The 17,795-nt window shown below is 35.3% G+C and overlaps 2 protein-coding genes across 2 annotated transcripts in view; one reads left to right on the forward strand and one right to left on the reverse strand.

Annotated features, from left to right (window-relative positions):
- Positions 1-2,255: 2,255 nt before the first annotated feature.
- Positions 2,256-5,360, reverse strand: LOC107750249 (toll-like receptor 6). Its single transcript, XM_016565562.1, has 2 exons — positions 5,309-5,360; positions 2,256-4,812 (listed from the first exon to the last, which is right to left on the reverse strand). Exon 2 carries the CDS (start codon positions 4,806-4,808, stop codon positions 2,418-2,420), a length of 2,391 nt encoding a protein of 796 aa, XP_016421048.1. The 5' UTR covers positions 4,809-4,812; positions 5,309-5,360; the 3' UTR covers positions 2,256-2,417.
- Positions 5,361-12,077: 6,717 nt separating this feature from the next.
- Positions 12,078-17,795, forward strand: part of LOC107750294 (beta-klotho-like) — a 7,974-nt gene continuing 2,256 nt past the window's right edge. The window contains exons 1-4 of the mRNA XM_016565616.1: positions 12,078-12,722; positions 14,322-14,835; positions 15,121-15,287; positions 16,887-17,390. Coding sequence (XP_016421102.1) covers positions 12,078-12,722; positions 14,322-14,835; positions 15,121-15,287; positions 16,887-17,390 — 1,830 coding nt within the window. The remainder of the gene's footprint in view (positions 12,723-14,321; positions 14,836-15,120; positions 15,288-16,886; positions 17,391-17,795) is intronic.

Raw genomic sequence — 17,795 nt, forward strand, 5'->3', positions numbered from 1 at the left:
TTCATTGAATTGCAGCGTTTTACATTTGTGAATCTCGCAGAAAATGTCAAGAAATGTCTGGCTCGTATTGCACCAGGGAATCAAAAGATGAAATAGGAAATTATATTTTGCATCAACCAATTGTTGTCATGACAGTTAAGCACTTTTACAGTAGTTGAAATGTGGAAAATGTCTCATTCTCTTTATTGAAATGCAAAAATATATATATATATTTTAAATAGTGAAGAACATGTGCAAGTATACAGGATGTATTTAAATCCAAATTCAAGATTTTTAGAAAAAATGAATCCTAAACATCTTATTTAGTTTTAATTTTGGATATCTAAACCTGACTCTCACCACGGACAAGACATAGAAGCCGACATGGCATTAAAAAAGGAAAATAAGTAAATAAATAAATAAATAAAACAACATGTATTTCTTAATCTAATTGTACTGATGTATGCTTGTTTTAATTGAAAAAAAAAAGTTGATTTTATTTGAATTTTTCATATTACAGAATTTCTTAGGGATTTTAATTTGCCAAAGTCAGTGTCATCCAAAATAGGCTGCTTTCTTTAGAATAAAGAAAATATATTATTAATTTCTAATTATGAATCTTTATTTCTATTTAACTTTTTAATTTTTATTAAATTTTTTTTTTTTTTTCAATTTGAGATGCAATATGAGCGAGACGTTTCTTTGTGAGGTTCACCCTTATGTGTATTTTCTGCCACAGTATTCATGTGTGTGTGTGTGTGTGTGTGTGAGTGTGTGTGTGAGTGTGTGTGTGTGTGTGTGTGTGTGTGTGTGCGTGAGAGAGCGTGTGGGGTGTGTGTGTGTGTGAGCGTGTGTGTGTGTGTGTCCAATGGTTTATTGGAAGAGCGTTGCTCTTATATCAGTCTAAATGTGGAGAAACTGCTGTTTTGAAACTGTTTTGTTTCTTGAATGGATTCTGCATAAAGTTCACGTTCACATTTGGTTCAGTACTCTGTTCTTTCTGTAGTTTGTGAGCCATATGAGCTCTGTGTGTTCTCACACACCGTATATCTTTTTCTATAGACATCACACCGTAACTCGAGGGATCACCAAAGGTGTGAAGGAGGATTTTCAGCTAGCGATGGAGCATCTTGTGTCGCGGTGCGGAGAAAACCTCCTCACGGTGCTCCATCGCTTCTGCATTAATGAAAAGATCATCCTCATCCAGTCATTGCCCTGAGTGACCTCTGACCTTTAACCTCATAGAAACATAGTTTCAGACGTATGTATCAGTCCAGTTTTGTTACTTTACTGACATTTTTGAAATGTGATAAACATTTTTTATAGTGAATTGAATTGCATCATACATGAAGCTTCAGACATGTTTAGAGTCACCAGTCATCCAGCAGATATCATTTAAAGCATGGTTTTATGTCAGGTATTAATTAACAAACATTTTTAAAAAAAATGCTAATTGTCTCTTAACAAATTCACTGTTAAAGCAAATGCAATATGTTTTTCACATTGTATTGTTGTAAAATACTTCATGAACTACACTGTGTTATGGTGTAATATAATGTTTTGCTGGCAGCTCATAATAAATAAAACATTGGTTCTTTAATTGAATACTGAGTTTCATTTTCATGCTTTAACCTCTTTCAGTCCATGCATCACTTGACACACATGTGGTCATCCTTAGGCCTTGCTCTATAATGTCTTTTGTCTCATTTATGGTTATTAATTTCAAGGATTGGCACTTGTCAGTCTTTGTAATTAATAGCTTTAAATCAGCGGCTCTCAACCTTTTTGACTCTCAACTTTCCGAATGTTCTTCAAGGTTCCCAGTCTTTTTAAGCAATGAATTTGCAAGCCTTTTTTAGTCGTTTGTAATTCACTGCATAAAGATTTTTTAAAATACTTTTTACTCCCAAACTGATGTGTTTTAGAGCTTGGAAAAATATTTTCAGAATATAATCAGAAAAATGTATAAAAATGGCCATTCATTTTTTAAGATTTTGTTAACTTACATGACTTTTCCAGTATGGAGTGATTTAACAGAATAAATTAAATAAACATATAATGGAATTATTAAATACATTATGGAATGTTGCAGTAAATAAATAAACATACAATGGAATGTAAGCATAAATAAAATGTTATTGTACTTTTATTTGATTTTTGCAGCATTCCACAATGTATTTAATAATTCCATTATATGTTTATTTCATTTAGTCCATTAAATCACTCCATATTCCAGGTCTAAAAGTCACACTTTTAAAATTAGACAACCTCATATCCAGGTTGAGGGGGTGAATGATAATCATCTTGATTTTTGACTTCTTGAATCATCTTGAGGCCCCTGTGGAAGTTCGCCGTGGCCCCCTGGTTGAGAACAACTGCTTTAAATAAATATCCGCTTGACATTCTCCATGAAATTATTAGTAAAATTCCTCTAATCACTATTCTCTCTCTGACGGACTGGGAAGGTCGGCCTGCAGAGCTGCTCTGAGATTTGCCCAGAAGAGTTTCTGCTTGGCTCCCTCTGGTGGCCACTCTAGGTAGGTGCGTCTGGACATCATAGACTTGAGCTGGTAGTACTTTGAGGGAATGAGATACAATGGCAGAGGTTCGAGCAGAATGAGAATGATGCTGTCCATTCCTCGCGTCACCCGCTGGTGATTGGCGAAGTAGAGTTCGTAGTGGCACCACTCGCTCTGGACGAAATGAGAGGAGAGCACGAAGACACACCTTCGGCTCTGCTCGATGCTTCGGAGGATGTTCTGGACGATCGTCTTTCCCGGGATGAAGTCGCGCTCGTGGTGACACACTCGCAAGCCGTAGTCGCCTTCGAGCTTGGGAAGAAATTGAGATTTGACCCAGTCGGCATTCTTTTGGCTGTACGATACGAACGCATGGAAGCACAACCCCTCCAAGTCTTCCGGTTTCCTTTGGGAAGTTATTGCGTGGTGCTTGGCGCGCGTCCATTTCCACATCATCTTGAGGTACCACGGCACGTCCAGACGATGGCAAATAAGGCTAATGGCGACTACCAGAGTGATTGTCGGGATCAGAATAGTGATAGCCAGGATCCAGGCGTTGCAGGAGATCTCAGGAAGGTAGAAGTCTTCTAGTAAAGAGTTGCTCCAGGATTCTGGGTAACTGCATCGGTATCCTTCCGGCCAGTGGCTGAGAGTCAAACCAAGAGTTTCTCCTCTCGGTCGTGTCGCTCGGTCTTTAATGAGAGCGGCGAATTCACGCAAAGCACACGTGCAGATGAAGGAGTTACGGCTCAAGTCGAGATCTTCCAGATGCGGACAAGTCTCAAGGGCTCCCGGTAAAGGCGAATGAAGGGAGTTGGATCTTACCGAGAGCTTCTGCAGATTTGGGAATGCTTGGCAGGTGGGAAGGTCTAGAAGACGGTTGTCCATAAGGTCAAGGACCCTCAAGTCGTCCAAAACCCGAAGATCTGAAGGAACTGTGGTCACTCGGTTACTCCGAAGGTTTAGGATCCGTATGGAATTGGGCAAACACTTGAAGACGCTCTGGTCGAACCCATTCGAAGACAAATCCAGTTGGACAACTTTGGGAGGCCAGACGCACTTGCCTTGTTCCTCTGAATAGGTAAGTGTGTTCTGACTGAGGTCGATGTTTTGAAGCGAATCCATGAGATGGATTCTTGAGGTCAGAGGTCTAAGGAGTTTCAGGTTGTTGCCCCTCAGAACTAACTTTACTAGGTTTGTCAGTGTACTACATTCAGTATCCGGATCAACCGTGAAGACGTTTTCCGTAAGGGCGCAATCGAACAAGTCCAACACCTCGATCTTGCTAACAGTCCACGGACAGGTCATGAAGATGATGGGCGTTTGGGTTAAACTGACTTTTCTTGCGGGCATGTTTATGAAGAAGTCATAGAGCTCTGTTTGATTGAAGATGAATTTGGTTACGGATGCTCGAGTTGTAGAGAAGGAATCCATTATGTGGCTCGTGGACAACGGCGTGCCTCCTTCCATTTTTGTCATCGTAAGGTCTGAGAAAGAAAGCTGTTGAATCGAAGACTGAAATATTGTGTTTACACAGCTTGTTAGAACTTCCCAGGTGGTTTCCACTTTGGAGATTTCCAAGCTAACGGTGCGTAGGATTCCTCTGCTGTGTATCTGCTGGATGACCTTCATCCCGCTGTCCACCGAAGTGAATTCAACCTCTTTAAATGCTGCAAAAACATCCTCAGCGATTGCAATATCAAGGTCGCTCTTGGACAATGCAATGATGGCTTTCTCGGAGTGTACTTCTGTAAGACTGTTCTCCTCATACGTCTGTAGGCTGTTTGCATTAATAAAGAGCGTTTTCAGAGTAAGATTGGCAATGTAAGTGAAGTCTTGGTTGCTGATTGATTTGGCGCTCAGGCCCAACCACTGCAGGTGTTTCAAGGTGGAAAATGCCCTTCCTAGTGCCATGACGGTAAACATGTTGGACGACAAGTCTACGAACTGTAGACGTCCCGTTTTAAGCAGGTACGGTTGGTCCGAGAGATTCTGGAGTTTGTTGTGCGACAGATCCAAGATCTCCAAAGCCGGCGTTGAGTTAAATGCATCCCTGTCTATGTTCTCCAGTATATTCCAGGACAGATTGAGGAAGTGTAGTCGTGGTGTTGTGCTAAAGTCTTTGGCGCTCAGCGTCTGGATGCGATTCAGTGACAGATCCAAGTCCTCTGTAGACGGTTTGAGGCCGGGGGGAACTGAAGACAGGTTCTGAGATGAGTAATTCACTATGATCCGCTTTATGGCCAGAATGAGAGACGGGTGGAAACACGTGACATAAACAGACACCAGCCACCAGCCTGACAGCTTCATCTTTCTGACGGAGAGAAAACACTTGATTTCATTTCCTGTTTCAAGTCAACCGCATTTTCTCTTTTACTTAAGTCTCTAGCATTAGTTTGCATTGTGGTTGCATTTTAAATTTACTAAAATAAAATAAAATTAACAAATACATGCAAATGAAGGCATTTGGGAAATAGTGCATTTGGATTAGTTTTACTGTAAAGCAAAATACTTTACAAAGCGAAAGTTATTATGATGAATGTGGTAATGTTGGCATTTGAATTTACGGTACATTACTTAAAACCCCTGTTTAATTAGCTTGTAAATTACCTTTTAAAATGTTCTGTTTTGCTGTTACCTGTATTGTTTTTAACTGATCAAACTGATTTTTGTTCAGCGTACTCTATTACCAAACGCACCTATTGGTATCAGATTGTATAGACAATAACAGATAGATAGATAGATAGATAGATAGATGATAGATAGATAGATAGATAGATAGATAGATAGATAGATATTATTTCTCTTACCCGTCAGCTGTGGATGTTGACTTAGATGTGTCTTATGAAACTGTAGATCACATTTAAATGATGTTGCTGAACTTCTGCTTTTTCCGCTGTTTCACTTCTCCAAACTTTAGACATTTACTGACAGCCACCAAGTTATTTACTCTCAGATATGGAGCCTCATATGGAAGTAATGCTTTGACTTTGTAGGCAAGTATCTGAAAGTTTCTCCATCATGTCCTACTTTTTATTTTTGTTTTGAAGTTTTGTCTTACATGGCTCTAACGCCTCTGGTTTGTATATTTAAATACATTTAAATGTATTATATGGGATGTTTAACATATAAATCATTGCTTAATAATTGTGCAACTGTGTTTGACTTGTTTTGTCAGACTACGCAGTACCATATTTGACCAGCAGATGATTTGGCTGCTCTTTCAGCTGCTCTTTTCAACATGCTTATCACTTTATTTGATATCTTTAATAAGAGATATCCATCTCTGAACAAACTTTAGCGTACAGTCTGTATTTTTCTGATAACGTTGCTGTGAGGAACTGTAATATGAAGCGCTTTATTTACCTCAGACGCAGTTAATGCTGTTAACCATTACAAACACCATCGAAGGCTCTCTATTAAGCATGTGTGTGGTTAAGCAACCATAGTATTTTATTTGAACTTTAGGTTTTTATCAAAGAATTGTAAGTATTTTAAAGCACCAGGCAACGACATGCTCCTGGTGTGAAGGATGAAGGTAAGTATGTGTAATTATGGCGACTAGTTTTGGGCAAATTAAAGCAGCATTCCCATATAAAAATATAATATATGAAATATATTGCCCTTTATCAAGACTGATATTGCAATATATGCTATCTACAAGGCCATATATAGCCTAATTTTCACATACGAACATTATGTGGATGTATGATGCAAGTATAAATATATATATAAAACCCGCATACATTTGTATAGTCAATACATATGTTAATAATATCTAAATGATGATTTTTATGTAGCAACCATATGTCAAAATATATATTTTATTTATATATGCAACTTTATTAAAACAACAAATATACAAAAAAATCTAAGTTTTTGTTGATGTTGTTTTTTTAAATATATAGGTTTCATATTTACTTATTTAATATCAACTAGTTTTAGGATGGATATACTTGACATTTATGTCTAAAAATGTATTACACATACCAAAACATGCATATTTTTATATGGGCTAGATATATATGTTAATATATGAAATTTATATGTGTATATGTTTTTACATCATATGACAATATATTTCATATATTTAAAAAAAATCAAATTTATGCATTTAGCAGACGCTTTTATCCAAAGCGACTTACAGTGCATTCAGGCTATGCATTTTTTATCAGTATGTAAAACATACTTTTACATATATGGAAATGTAATATATGTACTTATATCGCATTTGCATATGAGTTGTATGCATCCCGTGCAGTGAATGCAATCCCAATTATTAATTAGGCAAATTAAACTTATACTATTTTACCTGATATCTGTGCTTTTATGGTTATTAGAGTTATTACAGTTTAACAGTATGCCACCTCTATTGCAAACAGCTGTCCAGTTGTCAGAACGTTCTGGCAAAGTTCTCTAAAAAAGTTATGATCAAACGTTCTTCCAGTAATGTTAATAGAAGTGATCTGATCTTTAATAACGTTCTCTAAACATTAGCACAAAAGCATTATTTATACAGCGCCTATGGAAACATTTTAGTTGCACGTTCATCTAAGATAGTTCAGAAGACATTCAAAAGTAACATTCCCATAATGTTTGCAAAATGATACAATGTAACGTTCCCTTAATGTTGTCTGTAACATTCACACAACCAAGAAACAAAAGCTGGAGGATTTAGAGAAGATTCAGAAGTAGTGTTTTCATAAATATTAACGCTAGCAAACTCTTTTTAGAACATATTTCGTTAGCTGGATGTGAGTCGAGTTGTTTGGTAAGTTGTTGTGTTTCAGATAGGATGCTGTCTTTAAAGACAGAAAATCAGGTTTTCTGTGTTTGTGTCTCTTGTGTTGCTGTTACACGTGTTGTTTTCCACTAATCGAGCTGATTTTTGTTCAGCATCCTCTTTGAACAGTCTTCTGATCTAATCAGACGCTCCCAAATGATGTCTCCAAACACAATCGCACGCACCGCTATAAAACTACAATCACATGTCCTGAAGCTGTCATCGACTTCAATTGAGTTTGATCTTCAACCCTGAATGCAAAGCAAAGGTTTATTGCTGTTTTCATTGCAGTTGTTTGCTGCTCTTCCGGCCTGATGTCGGAGGTTCGTGACATAAAACAGCAGCGTAACGTCTTTAGAGGGATATTGAAGCTGTTCTTCAGAAATGACAGCTTAAACATGAAAGCGAGGTCAGATGCACATGTCGCAGAGACAGAGTTATTGTATTAGGTGTTTCTTTAAACACATTCACTTTTATATCACATATTTTATTATGATTTTTATTAAAACTTCCAGATTTCCACCTTTTTCTCTGTTATATGATCACATTAAAAGGTATTTTTTGTATGTAAAAATAGATTTTTTTTTTCACAATCCCAGACCTAAACTTTGAATCTTAAATAATAAATAAATAAATAAAATAATAATATAAAATTTTTCTTTATATTATTTTATTTGTATTATTTTTTTTATTTTTTTTATATATTATTTCATATTATTATAATTACTGTATTATTTTTAAACTAAAATAATTCAAACAATGAGTGAAATAAATAAGCTATCTTAATGTTTGTTGTTTGGAAATGATTTCTGTCAGTATTGTCAAAATTATGTCTTCCAATTTTCCTGCTTCTTACTAATTTTACTACTTTACTCTGTCTAGACAACGGTGTCAATAAAGAGTTTGAGATGAAATATTAGACATGGTGTGTGGAGAAAACTGACAAATAAAGGTATATATATATTTTTTTTATTGTTTATTCTTCTTCTTTTTTTTTTTTGCACAATTTTCAGTCTGTTTTTTTTTCCGGTTGTGAAAAACACGTGTAAATATTGTGTGTACTTAGGATCCATAACACAAAAAAGACCTAAAGACCTTATGCTATGAAATATATTTTTAGTTGTAAATAAAACGAAGATTATTGAAGTATATTACAGAAGAAGATACTACTTTTCTACTTCGCAATTTCAGATTTAATTCAGTGTCTTGCCGTTTCTTTGTAATTATTTGTGAAGCTTACTATCAATTTCTGAATCTTACATTTTTTTTATGAAATATTGAAATGAAAAATATTATGTAATGTTTGTTATATATATGAGAGTTGGCTGCTATTTGTCTCTTTTAAAATACATTGATCTTGCCATGAAAACAGCCATAGATGCTGGTTTGGCAATAAAAGCAAACAAATAAATAAATAAATAAAAAGATAATAATAATAAACCAATTTGGTGCAAAGTTATAGTGTAGCAGTAATTAGTGATTCTTTAAAATCTCTACTTAAGAAATTGTTAGGGATGATTCAGAGAAAAGATTATTTTATCAAAAAATATTTATTGTCAGTTTGTTTCTGTTTATTGATTTGTTTATTATTATTATTATTAGATAAATAATATTTAGCATCCTATAGAAAACCAAGCCTGTTTTGAGGACATTCACTTTTTTTTAAATTAAATATATGTTTTATTTATTTTTAAATATTACATTTAATTGTAATGCACGTATTTAGACTGATGAATATTGTATATTGTGGATATTGATATATAAATTAAATAGAGAAAGTTGTGCTCTAAGACAGTTTACACAGCCCATAGAGACACCCATCAGCGTGTTTCAGAAAAAAGCCAAATTAAATTTACTCCATTGATCTGCCAGATAAAACATCCTTCATTCTCTCTGCTTCTTTCCTTGCTTTCTCTCAGTCTCTCTCTCTCTCTCTCTCTCTCTCTTATGTAAAACATACTTTTACATATATGGAAATGTAATATATGTACTTATATCGCATTTGCATATGAGTTGTATGCATCCCGTGCAGTGAATGCAATCCCAATTATTAATTAGGCAAATTAAACTTATACTATTTTACCTGATATCTGTGCTTTTATGGTTATTAGAGTTATTACAGTTTAACAGTATGCCACCTCTATTGCAAACAGCTGTCCAGTTGTCAGAACGTTCTGGCAAAGTTCTCTAAAAAAGTTATGATCAAACGTTCTTCCAGTAATGTTAATAGAAGTGATCTGATCTTTAATAACGTTCTCTAAACATTAGCACAAAAGCATTATTTATACAGCGCCTATGGAAACATTTTAGTTGCACGTTCATCTAAGATAGTTCAGAAGACATTCAAAAGTAACATTCCCATAATGTTTGCAAAATGATACAATGTAACGTTCCCTTAATGTTGTCTGTAACATTCACACAACCAAGAAACAAAAGCTGGAGGATTTAGAGAAGATTCAGAAGTAGTGTTTTCATAAATATTAACGCTAGCAAACTCTTTTTAGAACATATTTCGTTAGCTGGATGTGAGTCGAGTTGTTTGGTAAGTTGTTGTGTTTCAGATAGGATGCTGTCTTTAAAGACAGAAAATCAGGTTTTCTGTGTTTGTGTCTCTTGTGTTGCTGTTACACGTGTTGTTTTCCACTAATCGAGCTGATTTTTGTTCAGCATCCTCTTTGAACAGTCTTCTGATCTAATCAGACGCTCCCAAATGATGTCTCCAAACACAATCGCACGCACCGCTATAAAACTACAATCACATGTCCTGAAGCTGTCATCGACTTCAATTGAGTTTGATCTTCAACCCTGAATGCAAAGCAAAGGTTTATTGCTGTTTTCATTGCAGTTGTTTGCTGCTCTTCCGGCCTGATGTCGGAGGTTCGTGACATAAAACAGCAGCGTAACGTCTTTAGAGGGATATTGAAGCTGTTCTTCAGAAATGACAGCTTAAACATGAAAGCGAGGTCAGATGCACATGTCGCAGAGACAGAGTTATTGTATTAGGTGTTTCTTTAAACACATTCACTTTTATATCACATATTTTATTATGATTTTTATTAAAACTTCCAGATTTCCACCTTTTTCTCTGTTATATGATCACATTAAAAGGTATTTTTTGTATGTAAAAATAGATTTTTTTTTTCACAATCCCAGACCTAAACTTTGAATCTTAAATAATAAATAAATAAATAAAATAATAATATAAAATTTTTCTTTATATTATTTTATTTGTATTATTTGTATTATTTTTTTTATATATTATTTCATATTATTATAATTACTGTATTATTTTTAAACTAAAATAATTCAAACAATGAGTGAAATAAATAAGCTATCTTAATGTTTGTTGTTTGGAAATGATTTCTGTCAGTATTGTCAAAATTATGTCTTCCAATTTTCCTGCTTCTTACTAATTTTACTACTTTACTCTGTCTAGACAACGGTGTCAATAAAGAGTTTGAGATGAAATATTAGACATGGTGTGTGGAGAAAACTGACAAATAAAGGTATATATATATTTTTTTATTGTTTATTCTTCTTCTTTTTTTTTTTTGCACAATTTTCAGTCTGTTTTTTTTTCCGGTTGTGAAAAACACGTGTAAATATTGTGTGTACTTAGGATCCATAACACAAAAAAGACCTAAAGACCTTATGCTATGAAATATATTTTTAGTTGTAAATAAAACGAAGATTATTGAAGTATATTACAGAAGAAGATACTACTTTTCTACTTCGCAATTTCAGATTTAATTCAGTGTCTTGCCGTTTCTTTGTAATTATTTGTGAAGCTTACTATCAATTTCTGAATCTTACATTTTTTTTATGAAATATTGAAATGAAAAATATTATGTAATGTTTGTTATATATATGAGAGTTGGCTGCTATTTGTCTCTTTTAAAATACATTGATCTTGCCATGAAAACAGCCATAGATGCTGGTTTGGCAATAAAAGCAAACAAATAAATAAATAAATAAAAAGATAATAATAATAAACCAATTTGGTGCAAAGTTATAGTGTAGCAGTAATTAGTGATTCTTTAAAATCTCTACTTAAGAAATTGTTAGGGATGATTCAGAGAAAAGATTATTTTATCAAAAAATATTTATTGTCAGTTTGTTTCTGTTTATTGATTTGTTTATTATTATTATTATTAGATAAATAATATTTAGCATCCTATAGAAAACCAAGCCTGTTTTGAGGACATTCACTTTTTTTTAAATTAAATATGTTTTATTTATTTTTAAATATTACATTTAATTGTAATGCACGTATTTAGACTGATGAATATTGTATATTGTGGATATTGATATATAAATTAAATAGAGAAAGTTGTGCTCTAAGACAGTTTACACAGCCCATAGAGACACCCATCAGCGTGTTTCAGAAAAAAGCCAAATTAAATTTACTCCATTGATCTGCCAGATAAAACATCCTTCATTCTCTCTGCTTCTTTCCTTGCTTTCTCTCAGTCTCTCTCTCTCTCTCTCTCTCTCTCTGTCTCTCTCTCTCTCTGTCTCAGTCTCTCTCTCTCTCGTTCTCAGACGCTGTAAGTCATGAGAGGATCAGAGTTCATGTTAATCATTGATCAGATCTTCGTCTTCCTGCACTCTCAGATCTTCAGTGTTTATGTGCGTCTCTCTCTTTCTCTCTCTCACTATGAGCTTCTGGTTTTCTTTTATTAATAATGCTTTGGTTTTCCAGCGGAGGACGGTGAGCGGATTTGTGCTCCTGTAGGTGGCTCACGATGTTTCGTGTCTGGTCTGTGTGCGTCTCTTTAGTGTTGATTTTATGGGGAATGTCTGAGAAAGTCCAGGGAAAAGCATCTAAACTGTGGCTGCAGCAGCTGAATGAGACGTTCCTGCAGACCGGTGTGTTTCCCAGCAGGTTTCTGTGGGGCGTTGGGACCGCGGCATTCCCGACCGAAGGGTCCTGGGATGCGGATGGGAAAGGCGAGTCGGTTTGGGATCGCTTTACTCGTCACTCGGATCCATCCAGCGATAGCTACATCCAATGGGAGGAGGATCTGGAGTCAGTTCAGTATCTAGGTGTGAACTTCTACGCTTTTTCTTTATCCTGGACACGGATTTTTCCGGACGGAAACGCGAAGGCACATCCCAACCCGGCCGGAGTGCAGCATTACCGCCGCTTGATCGGGAAGCTGAAGGAGCTTCAGGTGGAGCCGGTCGTGACTCTGTTTCACTGGGATTTGCCGCAGGTCCTGCAGGAGCGCTTTGGAGGCTGGCTCAACCGAAGCACGGCAGATGTTTTCGCAGATTACGCCGCGTTTTGCTTCCGAACGTTCGGAGCTGAGGTCCGCTACTGGATTACGATGCATAACCCGTTTCTCCTGGCCGTCCAGGGCTATGGGACCGGCGCACACGCTCCCGGAGTGACCGGAGACCCCGCTGACCCCTTCATCGCCGCACACAACCTCCTCAGGGTGAGTCTGGGGTCAGAGGTCAAAGGTCAGGTGTGAAAAGAGTGAATGCAGAAATAATGCAGCATGCGAGACTGTGTCAGGAGATATATTTAGGGATTCATGAGCCCGTGAGAGAAATTAAAATACAGTTACAGTTGCAAATACCTCTTGCACCAAAATCAACTGATTTTGTTTTACATAATGAAGATCAAGCATATGTTTAAAGACATTTATTTTTGAATTGACATTATTTTCATGAGAATTAAGCACATTTTAAATTTTTTCTTTTTTTGTTGTTATTTTAATTACATTTTTGAGGAGGGTTTTCAAAACAATGTTTACTAGTGATTTTAATTATATTTATAAATTGCAGTGTATTGCAGTTATTTCATAAGTTATTTTTTATAAATATAACTTATGTTTTCTATTTTTGATATTATTTTCTATTGATTTATATTTATTTAATTAGTATTTTTACTACTTTTGTTATTTATTTAAATACCACAGAGGCCATGCATTATTTTATGTATTTTATCTGATAATTTTGACATTAATAAAAGTTATTGGCAAAATTAAAACAAAACAAGACAGCAGTTATTCATGTTTTATCTTAAAAACAAGACAAACAATAACAGTAATGCTTCTATAAAATTATATAAATATATAATTTTATTTGTCTATACTTGCTCTACAAAATGTGATAAATAGCCTAATAAAGACATGAATTATTCTGCTTTAAGTGATTTGTATTTAATTTCCTAATAAAGAATGGTACAGTTATTACATACAGGGTGATTATGCTCAGATCTGACCAATAGAAATAAGTTTACTCCACAAGATTAATAATAAAAAAATTAATAATAATAAATTGAAGAACACAAAGAAGAATTAGCCTGTTTTTAAAGGATTCATTATTTTTATTTATTTATTTTTGCATTGACTTTAATGACAATAGGCACATTTTACGAATAAATCTTATTTTCATTACTTATTATATTTCTTTTAATTCTTAATAGTAATTTTGATTGCATTTAAAATTGTCTAAGAACACTACAGTAATGTGTCTACTGTGCATGTTTTATTTGTTTTTATTTTTTATTCTTAAACGTAATTTTAATTACATGATTCAGTGTAATACAATTACTTTTATACAAGTATTTAATAAATTAAATGTATACTTTTTTTTACTGTAATTTACTTTTATTATTATTATTTAAATCCCACAGAGGCTATGCATTATTTTTCTGTTTTTTTTTTTTCTCTTTATTTTGAGATTAGCAAAAGTGAATGGCAAAAATCTCAAGAAAAAAGGTTTTTCTTGTGTCGTCTCAAAAAACAAGACAGAAAATAATAGTAATGCTTCTGGACAAATTATAATGTATATCATTTTATTTCCATGTTTTTACTTGGTCTTCAAAATGAACCTACCAAATGTGATAAATAGCCTAATAAAGGCATGAACTCTTCTGCATTACGTCTAAGTCTACATATAATCGGGGGGATTCTACTCAAATCTGACCAATAGAAATACGTTTTGCTCCACAAGATCGTCTCTGCTTCTCCGTCCAATAGTCGAAGCAGCTTCAGTTCTGATCTGGGTTTGCTCTGGTGTCTCCACAGGCTCATGCGAAAGCGTGGCATGTTTACGACAAACACTTCAGACCCCATCAGCACGGTAAAGTCTCCATCACGCTCGGCTCTCATTGGGTGGAGCCTCTTCACGCCCAGGCCACGCCCACCAATCTGGAGCTCTGTCAGAAGGCCATGGAGGCTGTGATTGGCTGGTTCGCCGAGCCCATATATGGAAGTGGAGACTACCCCGAGTCGCTGAAGGCCTCGCACCGCGGCGTAATCCCAGAGTTCAGTGCGCAGGAGCGGCTCTGGATGAAGGGCACCGCAGACTTCTTCTCTCTGGCCTTCGGGCGGGAGACCCAGAGGGTGGGCCAAGGATTGGCCCGGTTCGGGCAGACAGTGAAGCTGGATCTGAGGAGCGTTCTGGTCTGGGTCCAGCAGACGTACGGTGATCCGCAGGTGCTGGTGGCAGAGAGCGGATGGTTCTCTGACGCTTCTGTCGGAGTCGAGGACACTGTGGCCATTTATCTGATGAAGAGGTTCATCATGCAAGTCATGCAAGGTGTGTGTGCATTTTAAATCCTGTTCACACCTGCTGTCGATATGCAACTCAAATGAAATTTTAATTAAAAATTTCATTTTGTATTTGCAAAAAAGTTTTTATTTATTTGTTGCAAATAAAAAATATGCTTTTATTATAAATAAACAATATGTATGTATTAATTTTTAGTGAATACATTAATAAAAATTATTTATTTGTTTCTGAATAAATATATTTTACATTTACATTTAGACATTTAGCACTTTGGAGGCTGGCTCAACCGAAGCACGGCAGATGTTTTCGCAGATTACGCCGCGTTTTGCTTCCGAACGTTCGGAGCTGAGGTCCGCTACTGGATTACGATGCATAACCCGTTTCTCCTGGCCGTCCAGGGCTATGGGACCGGCGCACACGCTCCCGGAGTGACCGGAGACCCCGCTGACCCCTTCATCGCCGCACACAACCTCCTCAGGGTGAGTCTGGGGTCAGAGGTCAAAGGTCAGGTGTGAAAAGAGTGAATGCAGAAATAATGCAGCATGCGAGACTGTGTCAGGAGATATATTTAGGGATTCATGAGCCCGTGAGAGAAATTAAAATACAGTTACAGTTGCAAATACCTCTTGCACCAAAATCAACTGATTTTGTTTTACATAATGAAGATCAAGCATATGTTTAAAGACATTTATTTTTGAATTGACATTATTTTCATGAGAATTAAGCACATTTTAAATTTTTTCTTTTTTTGTTGTTATTTTAATTACATTTTTGAGGAGGGTTTTCAAAACAATGTTTACTAGTGATTTTAATTATATTTATAAATTGCAGTGTATTGCAGTTATTTCATAAGTTATTTTTTATAAATATAACTTATGTTTTCTATTTTTGATATTATTTTCTATTGATTTATATTTATTTAATTAGTATTTTTACTACTTTTGTTATTTATTTAAATACCACAGAGGCCATGCATTATTTTATGTATTTTATCTGATAATTTTGACATTAATAAAAGTTATTGGCAAAATTAAAACAAAACAAGACAGCAGTTATTCATGTTTTATCTTAAAAACAAGACAAACAATAACAGTAATGCTTCTATAAAATTATATAAATATATAATTTTATTTGTCTATACTTGCTCTACAAAATGTGATAAATAGCCTAATAAAGACATGAATTATTCTGCTTTAAGTGATTTGTATTTAATTTCCTAATAAAGAATGGTACAGTTATTACATACAGGGTGATTATGCTCAGATCTGACCAATAGAAATAAGTTTACTCCACAAGATTAATAATAAAAAAATTAATAATAATAAATTGAAGAACACAAAGAAGAATTAGCCTGTTTTTAAAGGATTCATTATTTTTATTTATTTATTTTTGCATTGACTTTAATGACAATAGGCACATTTTACGAATAAATCTTATTTTCATTACTTATTATATTTCTTTTAATTCTTAATAGTAATTTTGATTGCATTTAAAATTGTCTAAGAACACTACAGTAATGTGTCTACTGTGCATGTTTTATTTGTTTTTATTTTTTATTCTTAAACGTAATTTTAATTACATGATTCAGTGTAATACAATTACTTTTATACAAGTATTTAATAAATTAAATGTATACTTTTTTTTACTGTAATTTACTTTTATTATTATTATTTAAATCCCACAGAGGCTATGCATTATTTTTCTGTTTTTTTTTTTTCTCTTTATTTTGAGATTAGCAAAAGTGAATGGCAAAAATCTCAAGAAAAAAGGTTTTTCTTGTGTCGTCTCAAAAAACAAGACAGAAAATAATAGTAATGCTTCTGGACAAATTATAATGTATATCATTTTATTTCCATGTTTTTACTTGGTCTTCAAAATGAACCTACCAAATGTGATAAATAGCCTAATAAAGGCATGAACTCTTCTGCATTACGTCTAAGTCTACATATAATCGGGGGGATTCTACTCAAATCTGACCAATAGAAATACGTTTTGCTCCACAAGATCGTCTCTGCTTCTCCGTCCAATAGTCGAAGCAGCTTCAGTTCTGATCTGGGTTTGCTCTGGTGTCTCCACAGGCTCATGCGAAAGCGTGGCATGTTTACGACAAACACTTCAGACCCCATCAGCACGGTAAAGTCTCCATCACGCTCGGCTCTCATTGGGTGGAGCCTCTTCACGCCCAGGCCACGCCCACCAATCTGGAGCTCTGTCAGAAGGCCATGGAGGCTGTGATTGGCTGGTTCGCCGAGCCCATATATGGAAGTGGAGACTACCCCGAGTCGCTGAAGGCCTCGCACCGCGGCGTAATCCCAGAGTTCAGTGCGCAGGAGCGGCTCTGGATGAAGGGCACCGCAGACTTCTTCTCTCTGGCCTTCGGGCGGGAGACCCAGAGGGTGGGCCAAGGATTGGCCCGGTTCGGGCAGACAGTGAAGCTGGATCTGAGGAGCGTTCTGGTCTGGGTCCAGCAGACGTACGGTGATCCGCAGGTGCTGGTGGCAGAGAGCGGATGGTTCTCTGACGCTTCTGTCGGAGTCGAGGACACTGTGGCCATTTATCTGATGAAGAGGTTCATCATGCAAGTCATGCAAGGTGTGTGTGCATTTTAAATCCTGTTCACACCTGCTGTCGATATGCAACTCAAATGAAATTTTAATTAAAAATTTCATTTTGTATTTGCAAAAAAGTTTTTATTTATTTGTTGCAAATAAAAAATATGCATTTATTATAAATAAACAATATGTATAAATTTTTAGTGAATACATTAATACAAATTATTTATTTGTTTCTGAATAAATATATTTTACATTTACATTTAGACATTTAGCAGACGTTTTTATCCAAAGCGACTTACAAATGAGCAGTTCTCTAAAAGAGATGGGATATGGGTGGGTTTCTTAAGTAGTGGGGTTATACGAGCCTGTCTAAATGCTGATGGAAAAACACCAGTGTGAAGGGATATGTTAATGATGTGAGTGAGTGCAGGT

Source organism: Sinocyclocheilus rhinocerous, unplaced genomic scaffold (assembly GCF_001515625.1).
Source record: "Sinocyclocheilus rhinocerous isolate Xijiao unplaced genomic scaffold, SAMN03320098_v1.1 scaffold5118, whole genome shotgun sequence".
Classification (NCBI taxonomy): Eukaryota; Metazoa; Chordata; class Actinopteri; order Cypriniformes; family Cyprinidae; genus Sinocyclocheilus; species Sinocyclocheilus rhinocerous.